This window comes from Canis aureus, chromosome 9, assembly GCF_053574225.1.
Source record: "Canis aureus isolate CA01 chromosome 9, VMU_Caureus_v.1.0, whole genome shotgun sequence".
Lineage (NCBI taxonomy): Eukaryota > Metazoa > Chordata > Mammalia > Carnivora > Canidae > Canis > Canis aureus.
The window spans coordinates 34,086,860-34,100,631 of NC_135619.1; the positions used below are offsets into that span (position 1 = coordinate 34,086,860).

At 37.1% G+C, this 13,772-nt stretch overlaps 1 protein-coding gene across 1 annotated transcript in view; it reads right to left on the reverse strand.

The window, feature by feature from the left end:
* Window positions 1-4,737: 4,737 nt before the first annotated feature.
* GCH1 (GTP cyclohydrolase 1) overlaps window positions 4,738-13,772 on the reverse strand; it is a 53,061-nt gene continuing 44,026 nt past the window's right edge. Inside the window, exons 4-6 of the mRNA XM_077909358.1 lie at window positions 9,447-9,478; window positions 8,080-8,164; window positions 4,738-7,140 (exon numbers count right to left, since the gene is read on the reverse strand). Of these exons, the coding sequence (XP_077765484.1) occupies window positions 7,014-7,140; window positions 8,080-8,164; window positions 9,447-9,478 (244 nt within the window). The 3' untranslated portion in view covers window positions 4,738-7,013. The remainder of the gene's footprint in view (window positions 7,141-8,079; window positions 8,165-9,446; window positions 9,479-13,772) is intronic.

The following is a 13,772-nucleotide window of genomic DNA, read 5'->3' on the forward strand; positions in this document are numbered from 1 at the left end:
GAAAGAAAAATATCCCATTTATCTAGCCATTCAGCACATTTTCAAATAAGAAAAAGTCCAGAAAAAAGGAGGAAGAAGATACTCATCCTAAAATCAGGAGAAAATCAACAAAGCCTAAGTGTGACGGCCTCAGAGGAAGTTTTCATATATGCCCAGGCATTTCATCACAGGACTCCCTTAACACAACCTTCTCTGTACTAACAGCCAAACCACGTCTTTCTGGGCAGCACAGTCAGTTCCAGAAGTTAAAGGATTTCTCAAAAGGTCAGAGTTGTGGACACATTGCTCAAACCAAACAGGAGAATGTAGAAATAAGAGGAAAAGCAGATGAGTGTATTAGGGCTGTGTAAAGCATGTGCTAGCAGTTCTCCCAACAAGAATTGCAAGCAAGTCCTAACTACATCATTAGGGAGAGAATAAAAGAAGCTGCTTACATATGAGACCTGATGTGTCACTTCCTTCTCCACCCCAGTCAGCCAGAACCTGCCTGGTATCCTTACTCAGAGGGCCATAAAAATGTAACTGCAGTCAGGCAAGCAAACACACCTACCATCCAACCCAAACCTCAGAATTTCCCAGGGATCAGCCCTCAAGGAGATGCCAAGGCTTGGGAGACTTCACTATTTCCAGCCCTATAACAACAACCCTTCCACCTTAACCAAAATCTTGGTAGCCAAGGAACCCACAACACTGAAGCCAAGGAAGTCATGAGGTAGATGTTTTAAAACTGAAGCCTATCCAGAAAGGAAAGACACTCCACCCCAACCCACTCCCAAAAAGGAATAAACTCGGTTCCATACCTGGGAGGATATAAAACTAAAAAGAGCCATGTCCAAGTTGAAGGCTGAGCAGTGCAGGCTGACCTGGGCTATCTTAGGAATAGGAGTTTAAGGGCATGAAGGAATGTTGTAGAAAAGAGCAGCCCTTTTTCCTCTGCTCAGCTGAAGTATCTCTTCATTTGGATAGCCACAGACATCCCAAAAGTTGACATTTCGTGGGGTGCACAAAGGGCTTCTCCAAAAGCAAATGACCACATAAATTGTAAGGAAAGTATGAAAGAAAGGGAGAAAGAGGTGAATCTACAACTTTAAACAGACTAAGAAACATGTCAACCAATAAACGAAGAAATTAAGAAAATTCTATTTACAATTGCATCAAAAAGAATAAAATAGCTGATGAATAGATGGAGCACAGATGATATTTAGGGCAGCAAAACTACTCTATATGACAATGTAATGGTGGATACACATTATTGTACTGTATTATTATATTGTCCAAACCAACAGAAGGTACAACACCAAGAATGAAACCTAATGTAAACTATGGACTTTGGATGGCTACAATGTGTCAATGTAGGCTCATCAATTGTACCAAATGCATCACTCTGGTGGGGGGTGATGATAACTGGGGGGTCTACATATGTGTGGGGCAAGAAGTATATGAGAAATCTCTGTATCATGCACTCAATTTTACTATGAACCTAATATTGTTCTAATAAAGTCTGTTAAAAAATAAAATAAATAAAATAAAATAAAATAAAATAAAATAAAATAAAATAAAACAAGATGAAATAAAATATTTAGAAATAAACTTAACCAATGTAGGGAAAGACCTATCCAGTGAAAACTATAAAACCAAAATTATATGTTGGCAAATCGAACTCCAATAAAAAAATATACAAAAAAAAAACCAAAATTAAAGAAATTAAAAATATAAATAAATGGAAAAATATGTTCATTAATTATAAGACTGAATATTATTAAAATATTCATACTACCCAAAACAATCTGCATTCAATGCAATCCCAACAGCCTTTTTTTTGCAGAAATAGATTCAAATGGAATCTCAAAGGACTCTGAACAGCCAAAACAATTTTGAGAAAGGAAAACAAAGCTGGAGGCCTCACACTTTCTGATTTCAAAACATATTACAAAACTACAACAATCAAAATAATGTAGTTGTAGTATAAAGACGTGTAGACCAATGAAACAGAATAGACAGCCCAGAAATAAATCTGAATGTATATGATCAAATATTTTTGACAAAGGTACCAATGCTACGCAATAGGGAAAGAGAATCTCTTCAGCAGATGGTGTTGGGAAAACTGGACATCCACATGCAAAAGAATGAAGTTGGACACTTACCTTACACCATACACAAAAATTAACTAAAAATGGATTAAAGATCTAAATGTAAGAACTAAAACTTTAAAACTCCTAGAGAAAAACATAGAGGGAAATCTCCACAACATTGGAATGGACAGTGATTTCTTGGATATGATGCCAAAGGCATAGGCAACAAAAGCAAAAGTAGACAAATGGGACTACATCAAACTTCCGTGCAGCAAAGGAAACAATTAAGAGAGTAAAAAGGCAATCTATAAGATGGGAGAAAATACTTGCAAACTATTTATCTGATAAAGGGTTAAAAAGAGCTCCCACAACTCAACAACAAAAAATACATAATCTGATTAAAAAATGGGCAAAGGACTTAAATAGACTTTTCTCTAAAGAAGATATACAAATGGTCTATATGCATATGAAAAGATGCTCAACATCACTAATTATCAGGGAAATGCAAATCCAAACCACAATGAACTATTACTGCATGCCCCTTAGGTTGGCCATGATTTTAAAAAGTTGGAAAATAACAAGTTTTGGCAAGAATGTGAAAAAATTGGAATACTTGGTGCACTGTTGGTAGGAATGTAAAATGGTACAGCCACTGTGGAAAACAGAATGGAGGTTCCTCAAAAAATTGTAAGGAATTATCATATATAGAAAATATAGAAATTCTGTAATCCCACTTCTGGGTTTATATCCAAAAGAATTGAAAACAGGTCTCAAGGAGATAATTTGCACACCTATATTCATTGCAGTATTATTCACAATACCCAAGAGGTGGAAGCAATCTAAATACCCATCAATAGATTAATAAATTTTAAAAATGTAGTATATACATACAGTGGAATATTATTCAACCTTTAAACAGAAGAAGATCCTGTCATATGCTACAACATGAATGAGTCTTGAGAACATTATGCTAAGTGAAAATAAGCCAGTCACAAAAAGATAAATACTGCATGATTCTACTTATAGGAGAACTCTAAAGTTATCAAACTCAGAAATAGAAGGTAGAATGGTGATTACCTTCTGGGTGCTGGAGGGAGAGGGGGGAAAAGAGTTCAATGGATATAAGGTTTTAGTTTCATAAGATGAAAAAATTTGATCTGTGAGGTGACAATGTATAGTTTATCTGTACACTTAAAAATGGTTAGGATAGTAAATTTTATGTGGATTTTTAAAAGATTTATATATTTATTTTAGAGAGAGTGTGAGTGGGGGAAGGGCAGAAGGAGAGGGAGAAAGAAAATCTCAGGCAGAGTCCCCGCTGAGTGTGGAACCCAACATGGGACTCAATCTCATGACCCTAAGATCACAACCTGAACCGAAACCAAGAATCGGTTAGGGAAAAACTGAATGCTGACTGGGTATCTGATAAATAAAGCATTAATTTTTTGTGTGATAGTGAATGGGTTTTTTATGTGATTCCTCTCCATTTAGATAACCTGAAATATTTTATGGATGAAATCATCTGGAATTTGCTTTGTAATAATCCAGTGGGGATGGGAGATATGAGGGAATAAAGACGGCCATGAATTGAGACTTATTAAAGCTGGGTGATAGGTACATGGGGGGTCAGCTAATTATGTACTGTCTACTGTTATATATGTTTTTTTTCCCATAATAAAGACTAAAATAAAGCAAGTGACTCTGGGAGGGTTAGGGCTATTGGGTGTCTATATTTGGCCTTGAACTCATCTAATGAGACTCCTTCTCGCCATCACCAAGAGGACCCAGACCCCTCATGGTGAACTTAGATGTTCTCTGTGGATGACATTCTCTAAAACCTTTAGTGTTTGCAACTGCTCTTCCACCAAGTGACAAAACGAGGAACTTGTCCAATCTTTAGTGAAAAAACTCAGGAGCAGCAACTTGGGCTTTGTTGAGCAGCTCATTGCTTTACTGACACCTAGGAATTTGGTTTTAGGAATGTTGTATTCGACAGGCATTCCTAGTTTGAGTGACTAGATTCACTATCTAACAGTCTACAAAGTCCTTCAAGGAGCATCAGCCGACTCCAGAGACCCAAAACCTGGGCACACTGACACAGTGAGGGCAGGGGCCTCTGCCTAGGTAGAGCAGAGAATGGGGAGAAGAACACCCCAAAGGAGGAATGATGAGGTCACCAGGCAAGAAGAAAAGAGGCAGCAAAACCTTTGCATGGACTCAGAATTTTGTCCAGGGCTCTTCCCTAGAAGAAGGGAAACACCCTTCCACTCCCTGTACCACCCAGCTCTCTTCCCCAGCCTGCTCTTCCTTCTCCAATAGCTCCTACATGGAAACAGTGCCAGCTCTCAGGAGGCTGCAGCTTCCTAAACTTAGATTTAGAACAACAGAGACATGAGCAGCACTCAGATTCCTCACTCTTACCCCAAACCTCCCCTTCCCTTACCAGCCAGAGGGTGAAGACAGTACACCCAAACCAAATACCAAAGGAAGATGGAGGACCCCAGGTTAATTTGTACTGCCACTGGAATTTATAGTCTAATAGTTTGATGACTGAGGGAAGCCCTTATGATGTGTATCTTTGGTAAAAGAGAATACAAATAAAATAATCTAATTTTTTGGTATATTTACACAAGTGGTTCAAAAAGAAACTACTTTCACAAGAAACTAAGTTTAACACTTTAATAACTTCAATAGAGCCAACTTCAGGAACAGATACACACATAAAATTCAAACAATTTAATTATTAAACAGTATACTTAAATGCATCAAATTCTTAAAAATCCCCCAAATGGACTCAAGGCTGTGGATATGAAAAGGTAATTTTTAAGTACTACAGACTAGAGTAAAACAGACACAGTTATTACTTCACATTTACCAATAAGACAACAGTCTGTAGATACATTAGACTTTTATGAGAACACTTCCAGACAATGTTAGAACACAGACTCATTAAAAAGGAAATACAATTGATCTCAAAAAGATGAATTTATAGCTAACAATTTCTTTGGTCCTCCAAGTCACATCTGTTTTTACTTTTTTTTTTTTTAAGATTTTATTTATTTATTCATGACACACACAGAGAGAGAGGCAGAGAGAGAGGGAGGGGGGGAGAGAGAGAGAGAGAGAGAGAGGCAGAAACACAGGCAGAGGGAGAAGCAGGCTCCACACAGGGAGCCTGACATGGGACTTGATCCCGGGACTCCAGGATCACGCAGTGGGCTGAAAGCGGCGCTAAACCGCTGAGCCACCCGGGCTGCCCGGGTTGCCCTGTTTTTACTTTAAAATACCAAACATTAGCTGAGTGTTTAATTCTACTTCTAAATGTCTAACTATTAAGCAGGATAATGTTTATATCAGATTAGATTTTTAAAAGGAACTCAAAATGAATTACCACTGTACTTTAGAAGCTCCAAATATAGAAAAATATAGGAAATAGAAGAAGATTAAAAAAAAAAAAAACAGCTCTTCTGCCACCTTGTCCCATCATAAGTCAAATGACATCAAGGTGGCAAAGACAAGACTACCAAAGTTAAAGTAATCACTGTAGTTAGTTCTACTTAAGGTAATGGGATAAATTTGAAGACCACAATGTCAACCAGATAAGAGACTTTCCCATGGAATGACTGTGGTTTTGTTTTTGCACGGGAGTTGGGTGTTTTTGTTTGTTGTTTTAATTTGTCCCACACTGCCCCAATGGAGGAAATTTTAAGTAGTCATTAATAAGGCAACAGCTTCCTGGACAAAAAGACCTATATACCATTTGAACAGTTACACTGAAGACAAGACCCACACGGACCACAAAAGGAACCAGTATGGGGACTTCCAATATTTTCCAGTAATACCAGAAAATCACAGTGCATTTTCACAGACACCAACAATGCAGCTTTCATGAAACACTGGATATCACTCACAATGCCACAGTTAGTTCATTCTGCATGCTTTCATTTTCACAGAAGATATGGTTCTGCAGACCTGAAAATGATGGACATTCTTAAAAGTTTCTGGAAATATTACTTAGAAAACATATGGTAAGATTTAAAAAAATTTTTTTGAGGCATCTACAAGGAATACACAATGTAAGCTGTAAGAAACTTCTAAGACAAAACTGTGAGGACGACTTATTTGCAGGGTCAATACTTAAGTCTCATAAAATAATGGCTTTTAAAAAAAGGCAAAGGTATCTATAAGTAGTAGTGTGATATTCTCATCAAGGTACAGAGAGTTAAGTGTCTAAGTCTCTGTATGTTGACATGAGAATACACTCATAAACAATAGGAACTAAGTCCCTGTACTTGAATTTTAAAAAGAATAGAAAGTAGAAATGTGCCTTTTTAACTCACAAAATCAAAAACATAGATATTCCACCACCTTCTTTTGGTGACTATTACAATTGGATAGTTAAAAAATAAATATATAAAAAATAAAGTGCCCTGGCAGTTTAATAAATGTGATTAAAGTGGAGCCTGTTGGACTTTGAGTTTGCAGAGCAATCCTGCATACTGTACAAAAATATTTTAAGCACTATACCATGTTTGTTTGGGGAGGGGAAAAAACAGTATATTGGCCTTAGCTTTTCCCCCCATTCCCAACATTCCTATGCTTATGAACCCAATTACCATAGTATTTGAACAAAATACTTGAGTTTTTCTTCTATTCCAGCACCTTCAAGGTTATGTGAATGGCAGTGGTTTTGTGCATGTAACTTACACTATGGGCAGTTTCTTTGAAAGTTACCACTAAAAGGTGGCAAGAAGAAAGTAGAGGGCTCACCCCTTTATTAATTATTTTTATTTGATATGCTATAAATAATTATTAAACACAACTAGTAACAAGGAATAAAGTTCACATCTGTAACAATTGAAAATGGAATGTACAATTAAGACCAGACAAACAATGCTACTTAGTGGTATAACCTGCAAACCACACGACACATGCAGAAGTTCAGCTCTTAATCAGAGTTAGAAACTCTTCCCGAGTCTTTGGATCTTCCCGGAACACACCCAACATCGTGCTGGTCACAGTTTTGCTGTTCATTTTCTGTACCCCTCGCATTACCATACACATGTGTCTACAAAACAAGACAACAAAGATGGCTTAAAGGAATAGACAGTTGCTGGTTTGGTTTTTAAAGGAAAAAGCAGGCCAAAAAATTAAATCTGATTATACTGAGTTTACAGCTACCAACTGGATCCAAAATATCACTTCTTAGACAAAAGTGACTTAGAACTTTTATTTACATTTCTTAGTCATATAGCTCTTATTCTTAACAATGTTTGAATCATTGATGCACCTAGCAGAAGAGGAAAAAAAGGGAATTTTCTTCCTATGTGAAAATAATACAAGGGGTCCACAGAGATAAAACAGCTTCTGGATAAAAGGAAATTCAGAATTTTCATTTGCTCCATCTTTAGGATTAAAGCAACACAACGTTAGCTTTGGGATTTGGAGAAATACTGAATTACGCTGGTCTTACTATGTAGAATCTAGAGAACAGTGACCACAGTGAGCTTAAGCAACTGGTGAAGCTGGACAGCATGTACAGCACAGAGCCCAGGCCATGTCAGAAGAATGGATGAGATGTGTGCAATTCTCATAATTCATTCTAACTTAAAGAAGTGTCTTCAAGTGCCCTTAATAGCCAGTTTTAGCACCATTTTTTAAAACGGGTGACAAAATACTAGGAAAAGACTGCTTGGAGTAACAAAGAGCTAAAGAAGACTTCAAGAGAAGACATAAAATGTTACTGGTTGCACAAACCACTACCTATAATCTGATGACTCCTTACACCTCCACAATACCCACCCAAACCAAAACAAAACCAGTCTCCATACATACTCTGGTTCCTATATCAGCAACACAGTAAATGAAAGAGGTAAAAAAGCTTTAGGTCAGAGACAGAAAACATGACAGTATCAATTATGTGGCATCACCTGGTGCTATAAAAACAGAGCAGCACTAAATAGCATTCCAGTGTACAATGACATTATTAAGGCAAATATGGACTTACGTTGCTTCAACCACCACCCCGACTCCAGCAGGCCGCAAGGCTTCTGTGATTGCTACGGCAATCTGTTTCGTAAGGCGCTCTTGAACTGTGGGGGTGACAAGAAGCTCAGTTTAAGAGTCTGACACAAACAACTGTGTTTAGAATATTTGTTGTCTTTAGAACATTTGAAATCTTAAAAGGCAGACTTCTGTGAGGCTTCAGAACCAAGACACACCAGTTTTTACTGGTTTGCTTTGTCTGCTGCCTGGGCCACAGGAGGCTGCTGTTCAATGCCCTCACCTGCAGAACAAGTACTGAAGAGCGTCCAGCACCACTGCAGGGAATGGATAAGAATGACAACTGTCGGGAGATCCCTGGGTGGCTCAGCAGTTTAGCGCCTGCCTTCAGCCCAGGGTGTGATCCTGGAGTCCCGGGATCGAGTCCCACATCGGGCTCCCTGCATGGAGCCTGCTTCTCCCTCTGCCTGTGTCTCTGCCTGTGTGTCTCTCATGAATAAATAAAATCTTTAAAAAAAAAAAAAAAAGACACTGTCTCTCAGGTGTGCAGTAAGATCAAAAGAATGCTGGTAACAAGCACCTCTATGCAAATGAATAAGTTGTTCGCAACAGGATTAACAAAGGCACTATGATCCAATTATTGAATTGTATGTAAAGCTGAAAACCAACTATCTAAACAATGCAGTCTCTGTGCTGAATAAACAACTTCTTTGAAAACATATTGAGAGTGTTCTATTTGAAAACTGGCAAAATCTTCAAATATCTATTAGAGCAGGGATTGGTTAAATCAAGCCACAGCACAGCCATGTAACGGAATGCTAAACAGTCAGCAAAATGAATGAAATAGTTACATGCATGTGGGAAAAAATGTTTGATCTGTTGAGTGAAAGAAAAATATAGGGGGGAAAAGTGAAGCCCATTACATACAATATGAGTCCATTTAAAAAATATAATAAATTTATCTTAAAATGTTGGTAGATGCACAAAATATGAAGGAATGTGCAAATACAACAATGATTTTTCTGGAGGCTGGAAACACTGCAGACTTCCCCTTTCTGTGTTATATCCCTATGAGGTTTTGACTGGTAAGTCATATGTATTACACTTGTGATAAGAACAACCAAAAAGTGGGCAGCCCCGGTGGCACAGCAGTTTAGCGCTGCCTGCAGCCTGGGGTGTGATCCTGGAGACCCGGGATCAAGTCCCGCGTCGGGCTCCCTGCATGGGACCTGCTTCTCCCTCTGCCTGTGTCTCTGCCTCTCTCTCTGTGTGTCTCTCTCATGAATAAATAAAATCTTTAAAAAACAAATAAAAAGTACTTTTTCCTTAAGAAAAAAAAGTTTTTCTGTAAATAACTGTTTAAAAGCTTACCTTGTAATCGTCTACTATAGATTTCTACAATCCTAGAAAAGAAAGAATCGTTTTAGTTAAACATAAATTTGTTTGAAGTGGAATTGGTAAGACTTCCTCAAAAGACCAAAAGGACTCTAATGAAGCAATTATAGGGTATGGGCAAGAGATTAATGCTTCTAAGAGGTGGAAAGATACAAAAACTACATGGAAATAAGAAGAAGGGAGGGTCTCGAGGACACCACCAAACATGACACAGAATGGTACTTTCCATGTTCCCAAAGACATAGAGAATTATATGAATATTCACTTAGGAAAAACACAAATGATTTTAGAGCTCCCAAGTCATCAATTTTAGGCCAAGTGTCAAGTGTTCTAATTAATCATATTGTTTAATCAGAGCTTAAAGTTCAAGTTAAAAATAAAAAGACTATTTGTTAATTAATAGCAGGCCATTGTCAACTACTGTACACACTAAACCTATTAGGAAAATCGGATTAGAACTGAACAGACTTCTTCAGACATCTCTTTATAAATTAGGTCTATATAAGCACTCAGTATGATTAACTCTCAAAAATAAAAGCTTCCTGATCTTGGTTTATAACACAATCTGTCAAGTGATGGATTTTCTGCTTTGACCATCTTTCAATCTAGTTGTGAAATATAAAGATGGCCACATGAATTACCTATTTGAGGAGAACAATTCACATTAAGGATCTTTTCTTTAAAATTTGGCCTTTAGTCATGAATTTGGACTGAATTTAAGGATCACTTCACCTAGGAGGCATTTTATGGCTCTTTCTCACCCCCCACTATGATGCTCAGATAAAATTGAAAAGTCATTCCTTTATACCCATTATAGCTAACAGTCAGTTACAGGTACACCACCTTGTTTACCACTCAACACGAAGGAAGGAACCACTCAGATTCTTCTTCATGTATCTAGTATATTTACAACACTGAACCAACATAATTACATATTTTTAATTTTGAACAAAAACCTAAGGAAAGATGCTGCTCAAGCTCGTGGATAGGAAATATGTCTTATTTCTTCTGGGTCAAATCTCTTTATATTACTTCTCATAGTTTTCCAGGTGATTAATTTCTGTTGTATGAATAGGAAATGGCATTGATTTAAAAATTAGTAATGTTTTCCTTCTACAGTCATCATTTCTTTCTCTTGAATAGAATTTTAGGTACAACATTAGACAACAGTGGCAATATTGGGTACCCACTTTTTCCTCTACACTTTAATAGGGAATCCCTATAACATTTTACTATCATCCATGATAGCTGCCTATCTGGTAGATAGCCACTCTTGCACCAAAGGAAGGCCATTTATGCAAATTGTTATTGAGTGCCTTCTATGTATATGATTATGTGATGAACAGGTCTCTATGCTCAAAGAGTTCATAATTTATTTCTGGTTTATTTGGTTTTCATTTTTAAGTAAGTAGTAGGCATTGAATTAGTCTTCTCAGCACTAAAGATAATCATATAGCTTCCCCGAATTAAAAAAAAAATAACTTTATTTTGCCCTTTGTTGAACATAATTTGTTAAGAGGTATTTGTCAAAAACAGAATTCTAATATGATGTTAATATTCATCTGCATCTTAATATTGCCATTGGCAAACAATTGACAATCTAACTGCTATTACCTTGTAGGTAATATTTTCTCTACAGCAGTTTTTTATGATATTTCACTATGTGTACTCTGAGGTTTTCTATGTTGTGTCTAGGTGGAGATTTAAATTTTTGTCCTACTTGGGATTCATTAAGGTTCCTAAATCTGAAGACTGATTTTTTTTTTTTTTTTTTTTTTTTGCATGTGCTCCAGAAATGTCTTCAGCCATCACCTTCTCTAATACTGCACCTACCCCATGGCCTCTGTTACCTCCAAGAATTTCAATTAAGGACATATTAGACCTCCTCAGTCTTCCACATCTCATATTCTCACCTATATTTTCCACCTAGGTCTCTGTTACATTCTGCAATTTCTTCAGATCTTTCTTCCAGTTCACTATTTTTAGCTGTGTCTAACTTGCTATTTATGTATTTATTTATTTATTTATTTGAGAGAGAGAGAGAGAGAGAGCACGAGTAGGGAGAGGGGCGAAGGGAGAGAGAGAGAATCCTCAAGCAGACTCCCCACTTTGTGTGGAGCTGGATGCAGGGCTTGATCCCAGGACCCTGAGATCTGACCTCAGCTGAAACCATGCTCAACTGCCTGAGCCACCCAGGTGTCCTATAACCTATTTAATGTGAGTGTATTGGGCTTCAAATGCAAATATCATTTTTTTCCTAGAAGTTTTATTTGCCCCCCGCCTTTTCCAATTTAATTCTGAAAGTGTACTCCTTTGCCAAACCTTCAGTATTCTTTTTTTTTTTTTTAAGATTTATTTATTTTTAGAGAGCACGAGCATGCGTGCAATTATGGGAAGAGGGAGAGTCTCAAGCAGACTCCCTCCTGGATATGGAGCTCAACATGGGGCTCAATCCCAGGATTCTGAGATCAGGATCTAAGCCAAAATCAAAAGTCGGACATTAACTGACTGAGCCACCCAGGCATCCCTCAGGATTCTTATTTTCTAACATATTTATTGCATATTCTGTATCTGTTAGCTCTAGCCTCTGCCCCCTTTGACCATTTGTCTCAGCTGACTCTGACTCGTGGTGGCTTTTCTTTTACTTTCGGTGAACTCATGCTGCTTGGAATATCATTTGTGGGAATTCTATGAGGCTGAAATAAAAATGCATCAGAGAATGAGCACTGGTTTCTGCTATTTGCTGAAAGACTACCTCCTTGGCAACATTTTAATTAAATTATTGCCTTGGGTTTTCTGAGGACCACATGTGGTGATGTGAATTCTGAGCCCAAATCCCTGTGAATACATGGCTAGGGTTCTTTTTCCTGCTCTCCCCAGAACAAAGCTAAAAGGTAATATCTCTCCCAATTTGGGGTAGCATAGGGAGGAAAGAATCCTGGCTTTGACTCCAGGGCTGGCTAGTTCTTGTGGATTCTCACTGGAATTGCCTTACATTTCTCCCAATGTCTGAAATGTACATACACATCATACCTTAGTATGCTATACTGGGAGGGATATCATTACCATCTACTTTACCGTACTCCCAGAATCAGTAGTTCTTAATTTTAATCTAAACCATTTCTATATTCTTGGAGTAAATCTCCCTGGGTCATAATGGAAACAGTACTTGTGCCTGTTAAAATAGGAGGTTTTTTTATATTTAGGATTTTCACAACTATATTCATATGTAAGATTCATCTATCATCTCTTTAAATGCTAGTTTTATTAGACTTTTATCAGGGATAGGCAGCCTCATCAAATTAATTGTGTAGCTTTTCAGGTTTTTCATTCTCTTGAAAAATTTATACAACCCTGTAATTAGTGGTTACTTGAAAGTTGTCTATTAAATTGACCATCCACCCCTTTCCCTCCCACCCCACTCCAATGTTAATTTGACTTTTTCCAATTGTTACTAATTTAGCCAGGCTTTCCAACTCTTGGTTCATTCTTTTTCCTCTCCATCTTTTTTTAAACTTATTCATAAGGATTTAAAGTTTCTAAAGCATATTTTTCATTACAAAGCCTCTCATTCCCAGGTGTATTTCTCCTCTCAATCAGACTGCTAAGCAATCTATGATACATGATCTTTTGGATTTATGTTTTCTGTCCTTTTCAAAATTTTCTAATTTAATCATTTTATCTTTCTTACTTCTTTACAATTTCTTCTATTAAGCTTTATAACTCTTTTTCTTTAAAAAAAATTGAATGCTTAGTTTATTTGTTGGCCTTCTTATTTAATAATGAAAGCATCTGTGGCTATATATTTATCTCCAAAGCATGTGTTTTTTAAAATTTCAACTTTACTAAGGTTTAATTGACATAAAGATTGTAAAGATATTTAAAGTGTACATTGTGATCTAATATATATACACATTGTGAAAAAAAAATCCCCCATTTGGTTAATTAATACACCCATTACCTTCCATACTTATCTTTTTATCTCCCCCCACCAAGTAAGAACAATGAACATTGGGGTACAGATATCTCTTCAATATCCTGTCTTCACTTCCTTTGGATATATACCCAGAATTAGGATTGCTGAATCATATACCAATTCTATTTTTAATTTTTTGAGGAATCTCCATACTGTTTTCCATAGGGCTGCACCAATTTACATTTCCACCAACAGGGTACAAGAGTTCCCTTTTTTCCAGAGCCTCACCAGCACTTGTATCTTGCCTTTTTATAGTACTGTAGTCATTCTAATAAGTGTGAGGTGACATCTCACTGTGGTTTTGACTTGCATTTCCCTAACGATTA